The sequence below is a fragment of the Lissotriton vulgaris genome, chromosome 5 (genome assembly GCF_964263255.1).
Source record: "Lissotriton vulgaris chromosome 5, aLisVul1.2, whole genome shotgun sequence".
NCBI classification, from domain to species: Eukaryota; Metazoa; Chordata; class Amphibia; order Caudata; family Salamandridae; genus Lissotriton; species Lissotriton vulgaris.
In genome coordinates, this window is record NC_141693.1 from 514,043,737 (window position 1) to 514,063,483 (window position 19,747).

Here is a 19,747-nt window from a genome sequence, read left to right on the forward strand (position 1 = left end):
CTACATGGTGAGGTGTACAATGTATAACCTGCTACAGAGAGCGGAGTAAAGCACACAACCTAATGTAGAAGAGAGGTGTCCAGCGCATAACTCGCTGCATGGAGAGTTGTACAACGCTTAGCCCAACACACAGATGTGTAAAGCACACAGCTCACTAAGTAATGTAAACTATGCCATACTCTACACACAAAGATGTGCAATATATGAACAACCACACTCGCAGGCATACAGCACAACCAGCTACTCTGCGGAGCACGTCACATAACCTACCACGTTCAGAGATATACAACACAACCCACAACACGGAAGCTCTCTGCACAAGTGCATAATGCACAACCCTACATGCGGTAAGATATACAACATAAATCCTGCTGCAAAGAGAGGTACACAATGCACAATCAATCTGCCAAGCTGTGTGGCGAATAATACACAATGTAGCATGTGGCGACGTAGCCAATGCACAACCCGCTCCACGTGGAGGTGTACACCACAAAACCTGCTGCACAGACGGGGTAGACAGATGAAAAATGTGTAAATTATCTGAGCAGCGGGTGCATGCGTAGCACTACAGAACAGCTATTACGTCACCGGAGCCATGTTTCTTACCAATCACAAGGCCATAAGACGGGAAGCAGTGAAGCTATAACCACAAGCAGCACGAGGGCATGGAGTGGTGATAAGAGGCTAGAAGTGAGCCCGTCACAGAGCGCTGATGGTACGGTGGGGGTGTAAAGACCAGTATATCAGCTGCAGGGCTTGAGGTAGTACTGTGGGGGAGGGAGGGTGGGGTGAACGTGATGACTGGTGAGTCAGACCCAGGGAACGGCCCTGGGAGGCACTGCCAGCACACAGCAATGAACACGCTACACCCAGCTTCCTATCAAGAATACCTGGGCAAATCCATGATAAAACCTCAGAGACAGCGCGGGGCGCAAAAAAGAGATGGAAAGAGATGAAGGAGAGAGTACATGTAGAAAAAGAGAAACAGAGGAGGGAGAGAGGAGACAAAGGGAGAGAGAGAGAGGGGAATGTCGATGAGAGAAAATAAAGGGGGTGGGGGGGGACAGGGCAGAGAGAGAGAGAAGAGAGACCACCAGAGGGACAACCAGGCAGGAAGCGATGCAGCTCTCACATGGCGGAGGAGGTGAGCAGAGGAGTGATGCGGCTTGCTAATTTGTCCCACTTTGCACATATTTGTACTTGCCCCAACAGATTCCGCTACTCACGTCCTGTATCAGCTACATAGTATAGGGAACCTCGAAACACGAACCAAGCACCCAAGCACTAAAGAAAGAAGCCACAATGGCCAAAGCAAGCACTACCGTAGAATGTGCACCGATTCATGGTAAATAAAGTAGTGAGCCCTTCCAGAATGTTTCACAAAAGCCTCGAGCTACAATACGATGCATAATAAAAGAATGGCAATTCAAGGCTACTTAAAAGGACATATACAATGAATAAATTAAATCTATTTAAAGCGAATTCCCTCTCAAAACCTACAGCCTTCAGACTCCCATGCCCGAGGGAGAGCCCCGCGGTGGCAGCTGAAGTCCGGAGTGGCGGTAAGTGGGCCTTAGTGGTAGGAGGTAGGAGGGGGTCTTGGTGCACTGGTGTGTGTGTGTGTGTGTGTGTGCGGCAGGGGGGGCTCGGTGCACTTGTGTACGTGTGGGGGGGAGAGTGTCTCTGTATGTGTGCGTGCGTGCATGGGCGCTCATGTGTGTGTGCGCATGCGTGTGTCGTGTTGGAGATTTCCAGGAGAGGAGACAGGAGCTGGCCACACGTTCGTGTGCGCGTGGTCCGCTCCATTCCCCAGCGCGCGGCCAGCTCCTGTCCCCTCTCCTGGGAAGCAGAGTCGCTCACAATAGGTCTCTGGCGAGACCGCGCTTTCGCGCGGTTAACGCCGAAGACCTAAAAATACATCAACAGAACATTTGAAACAAATTAAAAACATAAGTAATATGTTATAGAACAATAGCAAATTCACTGTCAGAACATCGACATTATAGTTGGTGGTTTAACACAAGATAGCAGCATTTGATTAACGGGTCATAAATACATTCATAACAGCCCCCTGTCTACTGTCCCAATAGACGGTAAGCCCAGAGGTACTTAAATAAAAAAAAATGTCATTTACCAACAGTATCACATAATCGAACAGCCGAAGAAATACATCTTTAAATCATTAAACAGGGACACAATATTTAACATGAACCACAATGTAAAGATGTCGCTACGTTGTGGCAAATGGCGGTGCATCAAATAACTTATGAGATTCATTAAAAGTGCAAAACATACCTGGATATGTTTTTGGTAAATTCACTGATTGATCTATAAAAGGAAGAGAGGATTAAGTACATTTATTTTTTACCCAGCAGAAAGTCAATGTTACAAGTGATTAGACAATGAGAACGGTGCTTTGCATATGCTAGTTTATCGCTAGTAAATCAATATTATTATAATTTATTTATGGCTGTTGGAATTCAAGTTGTTTACATCTGTGTTGACCTGGGATGTACCTTGGGAACTATGCCCACATCATGGTACCATGCTAAGCTGCACTTTCACATTGATTCTGGTAAATATTTAAGGCAGTGATTTCGACATTGCAGGTCAGGAATGTTTATTAAACGATAAAAACGACATACAATTCAATTTCCCAACTTTTGCACATTGTCCAATTTAAGACCACATATCCCTGCACACAATGACACATATTATGGTATTTTATTTCATTGACCGTAGGGAACTTGTTGCACTCCGTTTATTGACCTCACTCACTTTCCATACTCATAATGTATGGAGGGGATTTAAAATGAGGGCTGAAAACAATGCTTTCAGCCCCCCCTCCCCCCAAACTATCTAGCCCATTAGCTTCCTAACATAATTGTAAACAATTTCAAGTCAATATAAAAAAGTGGACACATTCTCTTCCTGGTTCTAAAGAACCAAATACACCTTATGCTTGCAAGTTATATATGACATGCCAATTGGTGACTTAGCTGTGTTCAGCTCAACGATGATTTACATCACACCACCCTCATGAAGTCTAGTCTAGGCAACACCAACTCTGCATGCCATAGGTCCAGCGCCCTCATTTTGTTCTTTGAAAAGTCATAAGATCCCTGGCCAGCTAACAGTTTGCCACACACATTGATACACATGCCATTCTTGATCATTTTTTAATAAAAAAACAACAATAATCTGCTTCTTGGCTAATGATGCAACATTGTATTGTATTGTATTGTAATTGCCTTTATACAGTGCTTACTACCTCTGATGAGACGTCAAAGTGCTTTTTCGGGGAGTCCATTAAAGGATTAGTTGTGAATTAGTATGGTGAAAATATGAAAGTAATTTGAGTGGTGGATATGTTAGTTATTTGGATTGAGAAGGATAGCGAAGGGGTAGAAGAGGTAAAAAGGTTTGCATTTATATATCTCTTTCTATCCTTGATGAGGTGCTGAAGTGCTTTTTCGGCGAGAGGCACGCTAGATAGTTTACATCTCCTCGGGTCTAGCAGTCTTTGTTTGTTCCGACTCAAGAGTGGGTAGACTCTGTGTTCGCCGTCTTTGATAATAAAATAAAATCCATTTATGCCTCCTTCCCACTCATTGATCCGGACCAATCTCTGCAAAGCAGGAACCCACCCATGATATCCTCTTTTGAGGAAATCAATGATGCCCCGTGGTTAATGGAATTTGAACCCATAACCATTGATGAAGTACTTGAAGGCCTGAGTAAAATTAAATCAGGTTCCCCAGCAGACCCATTTTCTCCCCGCGCCTGCACTAAGATTATGCCGCTACTTGCTAATTCTTTAACCGAAATTTTCAACATGTCATTAGAGCAAGCCAATGTACTGATTAGGTGAAAACATGCGCAAGTCAAGCCAATTCTTAAAAACCATCAGCTGATCCTTCCCTACCAGCTCATTATCGTCCCATCTCCCTGCTACCTTACTTTGGGAAGGTATTGGAGCATTTAATCAACAAACGGCTCACTGCTTACATAGAGAACTACGGTCTCTTGGACCCGTCACAGTCCGGCTTCCGTGCTGCCCATGGCATGGAGACTGCAGTCCTTGAGATTGTTGACAACATTAAACTCACATTGGACAGAGGGGAACCAGCAATTTTGGTTCTCCTTGATTTGTCCGCGGCATTCGATACCATCTCCCACAGTATCTTGAAACATCGACTGTAGGAGGTGGGTATCAGAGGGAAGACTCTGAACTGGGTCCAGCGCTATCTAACAGACCGTTTTACCACAGTTCATGTGGAGTCATTAGTCTCATGCAGTCGTCCTGTCACAGGGCTCTATACTCAGCCCAATGCTGTTTAATTTGTATTTAACTCCATTAGCTCATATCATCAGATCGTATGGTTTTGAGACTGTGTCGTATGCCGACGATACACAACTACTTGTCACCTGTGGCTCTGATTACGTTGGCACACGTTCACGCTTCAAAAGTTGTATGATCAATATAAATAACTGGATGAGTAGTAACAGGCTACAATTGAATGGCAACAAAACCAAAATTATTCTTTTTGGTAAAGCAGAGGAATTCTGGTCACAAGATTGGTGGCCTTTGGAATTAGGCTCATGTCCCTCTCCTAAGTCAGCAGTACGAAACCTAGGAATTACAATCGACTGGACTTTATCAATGAAAACCCATGTCAATCAGGTCCTAGGTATCTGCTATGGGATTATGCGCAATCTCCGTAAAATCTTTAAGTGGCTACCCATTGAAGCAAGGAAACCGCTGGTGCAGGGTCTAGTCATCAGCCGTCTTGATTACGGAAATGCCCTGCTCACAGCATCAAATGAAGATCTTTCCAAGCTTCAGACCCTTCAGAATACTACAGCCAGATTGGTCCTTGACCTTTCCCCCAGATCTCCAGCTGCCCCTAACCTTAAAAATCTTCGCTGGCTCCCAGTGTGTTTCAAAATTCTAAGACTTACTCATAAGACAATGTACGATACCGGCCCTAAGTATTTAGCAAAAAAGCTCCAGTGGTATATACCAAAGAGATTGTTAAGGTCTGGCACCAAATCATGTTTGGTTCAGCCGCGTGCACGTACATCTCGTAATGGCTGCCACTCTTTTTCTTATCTTGCTCTCATGCTATGGAACAAACTGCCATCACACCTTGTATCCATAGTGGATCATAAATGTTTTCGTAAAAATCTTAAAACTTGGCTTTTTCCTAAGTAAACACCTTCCTAAATAATTACTTGGCCAGGTCAGGAGTTGCGGTCTGTTGTCGCTGTTTGTTCTGCTGCAAGCACCTTGAGACCTTCCAGTGATAAGTGCGCTCTATAAGAATATTTGACATGACTTGACTACTACAGAACCCATAAAGAATTGGTGGTGAATTAGTATAGTCTGTTATTTGGATTTCAAAGGATATTGGAGGGATAGGAGGGAAGGATTTATAAAAAATGTTTTTGTTTGTATTTTTGTTTATTTGTTTTGGAGCTCATAGAAGTAGGAGGAGGCTTGGGATGAGAAAAGGGGAGGTGGAGGGGGACTAGTAAAGGGAGGTGGAGTGAGGAAGACTCAGAGGGAGGGTTACAAAAGGCTTGTTTTGGGTGATGAGAATAGTAAAAAGAGGTATAAGATGATGCAAGGAGGGGGGAGTAGGGAAGAGTGTCGAAAGTGTTATTTTGGGGATCATAGTAGTGGCATGAGGTTTGGGATGAGTGGAGGTAATGGATATATTGATAGAGTTATAGGGTGAGAAATAGGCTAGTGCATTGGATAGAGTAGTCGAAAAAGGTTTGAGACGAGTCAGAAAGATGAGCTAGAGGATATAATGAGAGCGGTATAGGGTGAAAGATAGGGTAGTGCATTGGATATGCTGAATTAGAGGAAAATTAATAAATAAGTAAAAGTAATAAATATATAGATCCAAAAGCAATAAAAATGTACATCCATAAGTACATGGAAGGTATATAGATGCATAGTTGTATATGTAGATTAAAGATGCATTAATATGTTGGAACAGGGAATTTGGGCAGTCCCTATCCTACCTAAATTTCTTAAGTGCCATTAGAGTACGGCTGGCCTCTCATTCTGTGTGACCTACATCATGCCTCAAAAAATGACAGAGCATGATTGTAACACCAGGCAGAGAACTTGGTTTTCCTTGAACGACAGACTTCTTAAGAGTTCAGTATTATCCTCATGGCTCGAACTCCATATTAACACTGGATGACATATTCTGCACTATAGACTAAGATTGTGCAGTTCATATGGGACAACAAGATAATATTAACAGGCCAGCCAGCAATGTCAGACATGTTGGCTGAAAGCATATAAAAGCTGAATGACACCAAGGGGACCCAAACTGTACACAGAAAAATATGGAGTATGTTGAAATGTCCTCATCAGTGAATGCAAAAGGTAGACTCCCTTACAATGGATTAACAGTAATGCACCTTAACCCTAACCAAAAAGGTGAGCTAAGTTTTAAATACCTATCACATCACTCTGAAAGTTCTTAGCTAGATCGACCCAACAATTCTAGGACATTTCAATGCTGGACGTACACCAACAAACTCTGTGTGTAGATGTTTGCTCCAAGGGACAGTTATTTATTTTTTATGTTTCATAGTTCTGGCCCCCTACCTACCTTTTTTAGGTCAAGCCTAGGCAGCACATGTGCTGCTCTGCGAGGCAAGCTGTATCTAGAACTTGGGCTTCGAGCCCCTCCCATCTATTGTATTGGCTCCTCTTACTATCCTTCATAAATTCCAGCTTTTGATTGATGAAAAGGCTTACTAGCCCCTCCTTTTGCACTTTTGTAACCTCCAATACAGACTGCATATGGACTGCCCATGATACATGTGCTCTCATGCTTCATATTATGTACAATGCTTTCGGAGCACTCTGTTTTTTGTTCACATCCAGCCAATGCCCCGCATCCTAGACTCCTCCTGCTGGCTGCCTCAAAAACTACAAGCACCAGCAAAAAGCATTAAAAAAGCACTCATACGCTCCAACCGAGAGCCCACTCAGCAGTCACCCTGGGACACAAGCAGGCATCCACTTCTGTGCTGCCTCGTAACTTCAAAAAGCATGTGTGAATTATGTGTCACAACGGCAGAGAGGTTTAGGTTTGTACCCATTAATGGTAATGCACACAATTTTAAACTAATGCGTTCTTCATTTAACTAGTGTTTAAATGTTTGTATGTGGTGGTTCATAAGGCACTACAAAGCAGTACAAAAGAGGGTGGTGATGGACGTAGCATCTGAACCAATCAAACACTCACACCCAGTCAACAGATCTGGGTTTAATCCATCACCGTTCTTTAGCCCACTCTGCCACCCCAGTTCAGACATGGCCATATGCAAATCAGTCTGACCCTGTGCCTCATGGGAACAGTCCAGCCCGAACTGCCAAGCCATGTCTTCCCTGGACCGGAAACTAGCATCCTGGGACCGGTTTCTGTGTGGTGGTTCAGAAGGCACTACAAGCACCAGCAAAAAGCATTAAAAAAGCACTTATACTCTCCGTTCAAGAGCACACTCAGCAGTCCTTCCCGGGACACAAGCAGGAATCCACTTTAGTGCAACCTCTTTGTTTTATCTTGCGTTAATCTTATGAGATATATGTTTGAAGGAGGGGCCGTCGTATTTCACTTGATTCTCACTGCAGTCCTATTTGCCATCTTGTGATTTGTTTTCATGGGAGCACTGCCGGCCATTGCAATGTTTTTTCTCTATGTTTATTTAGGACAGGATGGTGTGATTCCTTGCATCTATAGGGCAATTAGGTTGCGATTGGAACAAGTATTGTTCTTGTCACGCTACTTCACTTTACATTTTTCCAAGTAACAATAATTACGTATTGTTCCCTAAACAATGTATAGTTTTATGTAGCAAATTGTAGACACACAGCTGGTTTTATTTTTTATGTTAAGCAACTTGATTGTTGCACCCCTTTTGACATTGCGTGTAGATAATATGCACACATTCTTATTAAAACAGGTCAATACCCTCACTGCTAGCACATGCTCCTTTAAAGCTGCTTGACTGTTTTTGTTTATTGTCTAGTTAACAGCAGACACAATTGGGTTGCTGCTTGAGTAGAGAGTGGCAAATATTTCAGGACTTTCCTAGTGTGGCTGATGAATGTTTTTATGTAGCGATGACTGCGAGACTTCTAAGGCTATCCAGTGAAGCTTAATAACATACTGCTTCATTGTGTAGATTAGTAAATATTTTGTCAGGCTTCTTACATTTTGACATACACATGTACTTACAACATGCCAACCCCAAACCATAGCCTCAGCACCCTATTTCCTGTTAGCATCACCACCCCATGAGGTCCAAGCACCTATCTTTTAATTCTTTTTTCCAACGGTGTCATTTATCTTCCACTTCCCCTCCATCATAACCTAATTTCTATTTTCTGGTTCTCCAGCGCCACAAGGTCATATGAATGGCAAGAGCGCTATACAATCATGATCATTCAATTGCAAACAAAAGAAATCATTTACAATGTCAATATCTCTAACTTTCACGAATATGAGACCAATTTCATTGCCAATGCTTGTTATTTTTTTGCTGAACTTTCATGTTTTGAAAGAGTGGCCAAATTTTGCTGGTTTGGGTAGACCGCAACACAAATTGAATCCTGGTTTCTGCAGCACACCTTTTTTTTGTCTTCTGGGTGCACTGGTATGCCCCCGGATGCTTTTCTCTTATGGGCGGAGGGGAGAGTGTGTGTTTCCCTCATGCTTCTGCTACTTGAATTTAGCCTGTTTTCTTCTTCCTTAAGGGGGTCCCCTATTTCCCCCCTGATTCTTTCCTCCATCCTTAACCCCTTCCTCCAGACATTCCCCAACTGCAACAGCTGCATTGAAATTTCTGGCGCAACATAGGCCATGGCAGGAACTCCACATATCCATTCCACCCCGTCTGTTCAATAAAATGGGATACATTGCGATTTTGCCTACATTGAGATTTCAAAATATAATTTTTTTTTTTTAAGTGATTTATTGGTTCTAAATAACACATACTCGGGCACATTAGCAAGAACCTCGTTAAAATTATCTCAGTTTTAGCGGCAGGAAACTGCCGCTAGAACGGCGATAATGGGCTTGCTAATATGCGTTATAGAATTCCAATAGCAGCCCAGGTTAGATGTCCTGCACGTTTTAGCGGCAGTTTCCTGCCACTAAAACTGCAATACTTTTAAAGAGGTTCTTGCTAATATGCCCCATTGTTTCCTAACTCAATGGTACTTATTTTATCTACATTGGAGGATGACAAGCTGAGTAAACCCAGGTCGGGATTTAAAACTGTGACTATAAGGTCACACACAGATGTATGCAGCATTAGACCCTGCATTGTATGACATTACACATTTGTTTAAGAGAAGAATTGAGCCGATTTGAATGTTATGATAATTTCCCACATTCAAACATTTGCTGTAAATTTGAGGAACTTACTTTTGAAATTCCTCATACCGAAATTAGGGAAAGGTAGGGTATGCAGATACACACATATTACAAATATTATGAACGACTGCTATATTACTGGCTACTGAACTTTATATACGCAATTCAATATACAATTTATTCTTATGTATCACTAAATCCGATAACAGGAAAGGAAAATGCTACTTACCAGTATGCATCTGTTCTTGGCATGTAGGGCTGCAGAACCACACTATTGCATTAGCTCACCATCTGGTGGTGGGCCCGGATAATTACACTTTGTTGTTGTATTGGAAGAGTCTTTGTCTGTTGGATGACTCCTCCCTTAGATCGTAGTGCGCATGGGCATCGACCCCATCATCAGATTGTTTTCGCCATTGGGCAAATGATGGAGTTGTATGAGTACAGATAAAGATGCAAACCAAAAAGGGGTTGCCTCTCTAGTACTTCGTACGGACACTCAGCTGTTACTGGACCTTCCACCGCCTTGAGTGGTAAATAGTGTCCCTTTGTCTCCCTCCCTTTTTGAAATCTACAGATAAAGATGACCATGTGTTGTGTACCTAAATAAGATAATACTGGAACAGATACAGGTAGCCGGGGAGGCGGGTGGGCGTGTGTGGGTCTGCAACCCTACATGCCAAGAACAGATGCATACTGGTAAGTAGCATTTTCCGTTCGAGGCATATGGGCTGCAGACCACACACTATTGCATAGATTGCACAGCATTTTCTCCCTTAGAGTCGACCACCCGCATCTGTTGCAGTAGTTTGAAATAATGTTTTGAGTACAGCCTGGCCCACACTTGCTTGTTGTTTTGCCTGCACATCTACACAGTAGTGTTTTGTAAATGTGTGCGGATTAGACGATGTAGCTGCTCTACAGATGTCATCTAATGGTATATTTCCTAGGATTGCCATAGATGCCCCTAATTTACGGGTAGAATGAGCCCTAGGGGGAATGGATAGAGTGCGTTTTGCTTTTTGGTAACAAAATTGAATGCACTTAACAATCCATCTTGCAATGCCTGATTTTGAAATAGGATTGCCCTTATATGGACACAAACAGTTATTGAGTTTTACAAAATGGTTTTGTCCTAGCAATGTAGTAGAGAAGCGCTCTTTTTACATCTAATGTACTTAGAGCTCTTTTTGCAACTGTTTGCGGTTGGGGAAATAATACTGGCAACTCAATAGATTGGATGAGGTGGAAAGGTGAAATGACCTTTGGCAGAAACTTTGGATTTGTTTTAAGAACCACTTTATTGTGATGAAGTTGTATAAATCGTTCTTGAATTGTTAATGCCTGGATCTCACTTACTCTTCTGAGTGAGGTAACAGCTACTAAAAAAGCAACTTTCCAAGTAAGGAACTGTAATTCACACTTACGTAATTGTTCGAAAGGAGGACCCATAAGTCTTGTGAGAACAATATTTAAATTCCATACTGGAGAGGGTGGTATTCTGGGAGGAATTATTCTTTTGAGTCCTTCCATAAACGCTTTGATTGCAGGTACTCTAAACAATGACAAATGTTGTCTGTTTTGAAGATATGCTGCTATAGCAGCAAGATGTAACCTGATTGAGGAGTACGCTAAGTTAGATCTTTGCAGAAATAACAGGTAGCATATGATGTTTTGTATGGAAACATCTAAGGGGTTGATGTTGTTATTTGTGCAATATACAACAAACCTTTTCCACTTTGCTACATAAAATGCTCTAGTGGTAGGACGGCTTGCTTCTTTTATGACATTTATGCAATCAGGTGGTAAATTTAGATATCCAAATTCTAAGACCTCAGGAGCCAAATCGCTAGATTGAGCTGCATTGGGTCTGGATGCATAATCTCTCCATGGTTCCGTGTCAGTATATGTGGGGAGAGTTTTAATTTGTGATGTGGTACTACTGAGAGCTCTAGTAGCATGGTGTACCAGGGCTGTCTTGCCCATGTTGGTGCTATGAGAAGCAATGTGAGAGAATGTTGCTGTAGCTTGCGTACCAGTAATGGAATTAGTGGGAGAGGTGGAAAAGCGTACGCAAATTTGTTTGACCAGTTCATGCATACCGCATTGCCTTTGGATAATGGGTGTGGGTAACTGGAGGCAAAGCTTGGGCATTTGGAGTTGTGGTGTGTAGCAAACAAATATATCTCTGGTTGACCCAACTTTTGAAAAAATGGCTGAAGAACTAGATGATGAAGTTCCCATTTGTGTATCTATTGTCTCTGACGAGTTAACAGATCTGCAACTTGATTGTGAACTCCTGGTAGAAGTTCTGCTAACAGAAAAATGTTCAGAGGAATGTCCCACTTCCATATGCTCTGCACCAGCCGGGAGAGCTGTAGGGAGTGTGTTCCTCCTTGTTTTTTAATGAAATACATTGCTGTCATATTGTCCGTCCAGACTAGTACAGCTTTGTTCGAAAGGTAATTCTGAAACGATTTTAGAGCTAGAAAAATCGCTAGTAACTCCAGATGATTTATGTGGAGTAGTTTTTGTTGCAGTGTCCATGTACCCTGTACGTTGTGTCTTTGTAAATGCGCTCCCCATCCTGTGAGAGAAGCGTATGTGGTTAGTATCATTTGTGGAACCGGTTCTATAAACGGCCGGCCCTTGGAAAAGTTTTGCAGAGAGCGATATATCCGGTCTTCTACCACCACCAGATCTGTTATTTGTTGCTGAGCCTGATTCCACTGACTTGCCAAGCACTCTTGTATGGGGCGTCTTTGTAGTCTTGCGTATGTTACTATGAAAATGCAAGATGCCATCATTCCTATTAGTTGCATGAACACTCGAGCTGGTAGTGAGTGTGGTGGCTGGAATCTTTTGATAAGATCCTGCATAGTTTGTATTCTTGTTGGGTTGGGGTACGCTATTGCCTTTGAGGTATCTATTGTGGCACCTAGATACTGCTGCGACAGGGACGGTTGGAGATGTGACTTCTTTTGACTTACTGTAAATCCCAGTTTGTGTAACAGGCATATTGTTTGATGCGTGTGCTGTACACATTGGTTGTATGACTTGGATTTTATTAACCAGTCGCCCAGGTAAGGGAAGACATGAATGTTGTCTCTTCTTAAGTGTGCTGCTACTACTGCTAGACACTTTGTGAACACTCGAGGTGCTGTAGTTACTCCGAAAGGGAGTACCTTGAATTGGTAGTGTTGACCTTCTAGTATGAACCGTAGGTACTTTCTGTGCAATTGCTGGTTGGGAATGTGGAGGTAGGCGTCCTTGAGATCTAATGTGGCATGGAAGTCACCTTTTTTAGCAACGGTAGAACCTGTTTTATTGTGACCATATGAAAGTGGTCTGGCATGGGATGTATTTTGAGTTTCTATCTCTTTTAAGCATTCAATATGTAAAGTATATATTACTAATATTGAATGTTGAGATATTAGGAGCGCGTGAGACCGTTGTCTAAGCGACTTTAGTTATTGGGATCGTTAGTGATGGAGGTGTAATATGGGGGTATCATTGGGAAATTTCTGTTCTAACATATTATCCATTGGTGTAGTAGCCATACCAAGATGTCGTTGATATTCTGTTGGGAATTTAATTGATTTAAGACCTTGGACTGAGTAATTGAGGTTTATTGAATCGCTTTTGATAGAGGAGTCATTGAGGACGTATATAGGGAAACCTAGGTTATAATATATCATTGATTGGAGAAATCACCATTCTAGAACAGCGTAGTTTTTATTCTGAAAAAAGTATAGCGTCCTCCTTTGTTGTGTGTGTTGCACACTGAAACCATTGATTGACAAACTTTTGTTTAACCGATATTGGGTTTTATTACAGGAGAAATGTGGATCTTACTGGGTGAAAGTGAGCTTTCATCATATAGCGTGATGTTTATCTTCCGCTTCATGATGGCGCCGCCGTGGAGAGAGGAATGTAGTCACCTTCTATATTTTCAAAAGATGTTCTTAATCTTGAACTCTCACAAGATTATTGTGTCCCTGGATTCTGTGGGACGCTGAACATTAGCGGTTACAGGTATGCCGGGGTTTACAAGGCTGATAGTTTGACTACGAATTTATACCAGATAGTGGGGCATAATAATTGATTGGTAATTTCCTAAGTTACAGGTTTCCCCGTCCTGCAGGGACCTGTTGTCAGAAACGGAAGGATTGGTTCTGTGTATAAAATATCATTGCTGAGGTATACGATCGAAGTGTTAAGAACCCAATCCCAGGTACTTGGGTGGGAACAATAGTAGTGTAAGAGTGTAGCACATTAGGAGTTGATAAGAATTCAACTGAGCAGCCTCGTATACATATCTTTTCAGGCTGCCACTGACACTTAGGAACCTTTGGAATACTGATACTAGATGGTTTCGCGGTTAACATTCGAAGGAGAAGATTTTGATTTAGATATACTACTTTTGACTACTCCCCTTACGCACTTAGATGGTGCTTAGTCCATTGTGGGTGACTGATGTAATCATGAAGCATGAATAGGTGGTGATTATGTGTATTACATCCAGCCCTGACGAAGTAGTGCGATCATACCCATATACGATGAAACGCGTTGGCATAAGGGAGTGGAAGATTGTGATCAAGTGGCCTGTGCTTCGGAAAATTGTTTAAAAATTATTGTATGTACAGGTTTAGGGACCTTAGATCTAAAATAGGTCTGAGGGACCCGTCCTTTTTGGGTCTGAGAAAGTATAGAGAATAAACTCCTGTGTTTTGATGTTGTTTTGGGACTGGTTCTATTGCATTTTTTTGCAGTAGAGATCTCACCTCTTGTCTTAGCAGTATGAGGTGTTCTTGTGACATGGGACGCTGCCTGGGTGGTATTGTTGGAGGAGTGGAAGTGAGCTCCAGGCAATAACCTGACTGAATTATTTGTCTTACCCATCTGTCTGTGGTGATGGAGTTCCAGACAGGTAGGAACTGTTGTAACCTCCCCCCGACAGGAGTGGAATGGTCTGGGGGGATGAAAGTGAAGTCACTGTTTGGGAGTAGAGGCGTTGCGATTGTGGTTTCCTCTACCTCTGCCCTTATTGTTGTTTCCTCTATACCCTCCTCTATAATATCCCTTACTGGGCGAGGTTTGGTTGGGCGCTTTGTAAGAAGAGGAGGTATTGTCAGTTTGGAAACCCTTAGAGGCGCCCCTATTGGGGTTCGACCAAAAAGGTGTTGCTGGTCAAATGGTTGGTTTAAGATACTTGCTTGTACTTCTGGTTTGAACCCAGAGATGCGTAGCCATGCATGTTTACGCAACAGTACCCCTGTATTTATTGCTCTAGAGGCTGTGTCTGCAGTGTCTAGTGCACAGCGTAAGGAGGTATTTGTAATAACCTTGCCTTCCAGTATTAGGTCAGAAGCCCTAGTTTTATATTATTCTGGCAAGTGTTGCATGAGTGAATCTAACTCATCATAATGAGCTCTATCTTATCTTGCTAACAAAGCTTGAGTGTTAGCAATCCTCCAGACATTGTCTGCTTGTGAGATGGTGCGTTTTCCTGAAGCATCTAAAAGCTTAGACTCTTTGTCAGGGGTTGCATCCCCTGTTGTCTGCGAATTAGCTATTTTTCTCGCATTTGACAATACTAGTGAGTCCAATGGCAACTGTCATTTAATGTATGCTGGATCAGTTGGAGTTGCTTTGTACTTTTTTTCTTGTCTGGGGTTAATTATCCTGGCTCTGACAGGGTCTTTAAATATTTCGGGTGCATGTCTTACCACTCCACTAAGTATTGGAAGTGTGGTTGTGGTATATGTGACGACAGTAGTGAGTCCATTAGGAAGTCTTCTTCCACTGGATCTGTGTGCAAGTCTACTCCATGGAAAGTGGCTGCTCTATGAATGAGCTGCGTAAACCCAATAGTGTCCTCTAGGGGAGATGGTCTAGATAGGTATGCATCATCTTGTGGCAGATCTGGAGCATCTGGTGCATTATAATCTTCCCATGGGTCACCTGATGGCCCAGGAATATCATCTGGGTCATTAATGTTGTCTATATGATGTTCACTCTCTACCTCCTGTGAGTAGCTATCCTCATCATCCTCATCTTGTGGTATAAGACGATGTGTATTAGATGGTGAATGTACAGGAGAAATATCTATTGGTATTTCTACTTCTGGTGAAGGAATTCTTATGGGGGAAGTTTGAGCATGCTTTTTTAGAGGAACTGGCGGTGGTTTAGGATAGTCCATTTTCCTTTTTCAAGGCACTATAGTGATATGTCGAGTTCTTAGATTAATATGAAGAGTCTTTTGCTTTGGGTCAGGTTTGAAAAGCTCTTCTACTGGAAAATCCTTTTTCGGCGCCGATTTATCTGGTTTCGGGCCGAAATGCTTAGTTTTTACAGTGTCTATTGTCTTTGGAGCAGGTTTTGGTTTTGGTTCCAAAGACTTGTTATCTTGTTTTTTCTTAGGATCCGTGCTCTTTGGATCTCAAATTTTTGTTCCCGGGGTACGTTTGGACTCATCTACCCTCGGAGCCAAAGTATGTTTCAGTACCGGAACCGTCTGGTGGGGTGAACAGGGTCGAGGTTTGTACTCACGACCTGTTGACCAGCTGGAAGATCGTCATCTCCGGATTGATACTCGGCTCCAGAAGCTGAATCACCTGCTCCGGAAGCCATGTCCTCGTGCTGCTGTTCTTCGGCATCTACTTCGATCGGTGCCTTGTCTGTGATGAGGTCTGGTGTCGATGAAGATGACTGCACCATTACTCTTAGAGCTCGACGGTCCCTGATGGTTTTCTTTGACCAGAACGAAGCGCAGGCCTCACAGTCTCGACTCTCGTGCTCTGGAGATAAGCACAGATTGCAAACCTCATGAAGATCGGTGTGAGGGAGTTTGTGTCCACACCGAGGGCACTTCTTAAAGGGTGTTTCCATGAGCCAAAGGCCCAATGGCGCAGTTGGGCCCGACGGCCCCGACTAACGCTGGAATCGAGAAGTGAAACCTTTCTTCGACGCGGGTAACCGGAATCACTGCCGAAGACGATGCTGATAGTATTATGATTGATTTATGAATTCGAAAAGCGATCGGTAACGGGACCGAACGATGAACATATCCGAGCCCGATGGCGGAAAAAAACAATCTGTAGATGGAGTCGATGCCCCTGCGCACTATGATCTAAGGGAGGAGTCATCCAACAAACAAAAACTCTTCCAAGACAACAACAAAGTGTAATCATCCGGGCCCACCACCAGATGGTGATCTAATGCAATAGTGTGTGGTCTGCAGCCCATATGCCTCGAACATAAGTATTCACAAAGGGGGCATTGAAACTGACACAAAGTGCTGCCGGGGAGCTGTGAGCCTAACACCGCCTCAGGGGTCTACATATCGAGACATCCTTTGTCGCCAGCAACCTTCAACCAGTGCTATAGAAGCGCGTCACAATCCCGCTACGCAGCCTGCGCCTGGGCAAAGCCAGGGCCCATCCTGCGCCCATCAGAGCCCAGAGAAGGGCAGCCCCTTGGCTCATCCACTATTTTATCTTATTAAGATACTGTGACCCCTACTTTCTCCTGGTTGTACCCCACCTAAACTAGGTTAGCTCGGGCCCCACATCCACTGGGCCTGTGACTTTTCGGAGCACTCTACATTGAATTTTATCAGTGCTTTTGATCAGTTTTGCAAAATCTTGTAGCAAAAATTTTTATCAGCTCAATTGCAGTTTCTCATTGCACCTTTTAGGTTTGATTTTGCTAAGAATTACAGGTCTCTCAGGAGCAACTCTATGTAAAAGGTACTTGCTATTTCGTCATTATAAATTATGTTTTTCCTGCTTTCTTCGGTTTTCTGTTCTCCCTTTTAACTTATACTTGATGCTATTGAGGTTTAAGGGCTGTTCTGTTGTGCATTTGTCACCACCCCTTTCTGCCTGACGGGCTCCGGATTCCTTGCATAGGTGTGGCCTGTCCTCCCAGAGTCCTCGTCATGAATATGGGGAAGCGCAAGAAATCTGATCTAGTACATGGCATTGCAAGATACAACAAGGCATCTAACCAAGCCAACAATTGTACTCTAAAAGAGATGGACCTCCTAATAGAAGAGGTCGAATTCATTATAGGTACAGATTCTGCACCAGAAGCTGGCCAAGTAGGCAAATTTGCAAAAGCTGCTCAAATTCTTTCAAATAATTTCAAAAGGAAAACAGTTGGAAAATCTACATGCAAGTCACCTTCCCCACCTCTGATGGCTTAGCTCACATGGAGAAGCCTGTTACTAATGAGCCATTGTGCCCCCCAGCCCCAGTTCCCTTACCCTGTAGTAACTAACCACGTTCTGCCCTTGCTAGAGTTGCCAGGGGCACAAGCTCCATTGAGGTCCTGTTGGAAAGGAAATGCTGTAGCTGTGTTTATGTATTATGCGCCTTAAGTTAGCAAATGCGGGACCATTTTATGTTTGGCCGCCATTTTGAGTCATGATCGAAACTAATTTCTTTCTCTGCCCGTTAAAAGCAGCTGTGATATTTTTAGTTTCTCTAAGGTTGGTCCTTGCTGTACTAATGAATACACTGTTCTTATTAGCGCATATCTTTCCCACAAGATAGGCCTACTCCCACCTCCAGAGTGACGGGCACAGGCAGAACAACCTAGGCATTAAGATAGCTTGTGCCCGGTCTCAGGATCGAAACTCATTCTTCTGTACCTCCTTTGTTCAAATGCCTCCAACTGGAAATTTCCAGTCAGGGCGTGTTTACATTGGTTCTTAATTGTACATAATGTATCACCATGCTTGCTGATGTCAGTCTTTTCCTAGGAGGCTGGTCAGACTGGACTCCGCACGAGTGTACCTGAATAAATATACTTGGTTTGTATTCTCTACTGTCTGACCGACTCTTCATTATATGGAAGACTGAGAGATGGTCGCGAATGACCCGGATGGCCCTAATCGGGTCACTGCCTGAACAGGGACTCCATCGGGCTACCCATCCTTGCCAGCATGCGGGTGGGATGGTCGGGGCTATCGTCAGGTCGGACCAGGGATCCCTGCACAAGAGTGTTTCTGAACTCCGAGCTGCCCGTCTGTCTGACGGGTCAGTGCCTCGCCCAGTGGTCATCCCGGCTGGGGTCCTGAACAGCAAAACTATTTGATCTGACCGTTTGTTACGAAGAGTCGGCAGTAGAGAATAAACTTGTTTGACCTGTGTGCACCTGGTGAGTTTGCTTTGGTTCTTTGTGGATATAGTACCATTTTGGTTTGTCTTTGGTACACTCTGAGGACCTATTTTGGTTTGCATTTGGTACAGTCTGAAGACCGATTTGGATACAAAGTGTCTGTGAACACTTTGCCGGGCTACCTAATGAATTCGGCGTACTGTTGAAAAAGCCTGGGTTCAGCCTGCTTTTGGTTTCTTGTTGTTGTTGTTCTGCTGATGCTCAAGTGGAAGAGAGTCATCCAGCGCCTCCGGGAGGCACTCCGAATTTCGATATGTATGTGAAGCATGGCCTTGGCCCTATTATGTTTAGTACGTTATGGGACAATATATGAGGGACAATGCTGAGTTTCAGTGGCATTTGATGGGCACCTTTTATGAACAAAAAATTGCTTTGTTACAGGAGAACTTGTTTGCAAGACAAAGTCGTCAATCTATGTTTGATTCCCTCAGAACATGGCAAAAGGAGGTTAAAAAGAGGTGAATGAAAGCAGAGAAAGAGGCCCGGAAAGGGCGAATGCAAACATTGATTCAGAAAGCTGTAGCGCATGATAGAGCTAAGCAAGAGATAGGGATTGAACATGAAGATAGGAGATTCCGCGTACGGATTGATAAATCTACTGTAGCCCAAGAAGAAAATGATACGTTTCTGGAACAATTGTCAGATACCCAACCCCCACCCCCTTATGCCCCACAGAGGATATATCGCGCCCTTATCTCTCAGGCCCAGCTGCCCAGTTCTTCTGTCTCTGCCTCTGTTATTGTTGATCAGACTGCCTTGGCCATGGCACCTCCTGTCCTTTCTTTGCCCTCGGCGTCTGTGGCAACTGTGACTGTTAGTACTCCTGCAAAGCCTTTTGCTTTGGCTTCTCTCTCTCCAGCACTTACCCCCTCGACACAGCCGACAAAGACGTTAGTGCCCGCTCCCTCTGTTGTTACCACCACCGTGTTCTTCCATTCCTTGACATTACTGAGCAGTGGGACGCAGGTACACAGCCTGAGGCTAGAGACTTGACGATATTTAAGGAGAGCATGGGGCAGACGTTAGTCCGATCTGATGTGGGAGATGCAGAAAAACAGGTGGTGGCTAATCAGGCTGTGCAATGTGCCCAAAACCACATCTATGGTGTGGAAGATGTGTGGAGTGTGATGAAAGATTATGAACCTTTTGTG

The 19,747-nt window shown here is 43.5% G+C and overlaps 1 protein-coding gene across 1 annotated transcript in view; it reads right to left on the reverse strand.

Annotated features, from left to right (window-relative positions):
* FAS (Fas cell surface death receptor) overlaps positions 1-19,747 on the reverse strand; it is a 258,748-nt gene that overhangs the window by 34,235 nt on the left and 204,766 nt on the right. Inside the window, exon 9 of the mRNA XM_086921941.1 lies at positions 2,296-2,328. Coding sequence (XP_086778067.1) covers positions 2,296-2,328 — 33 coding nt within the window. The remainder of the gene's footprint in view (positions 1-2,295; positions 2,329-19,747) is intronic.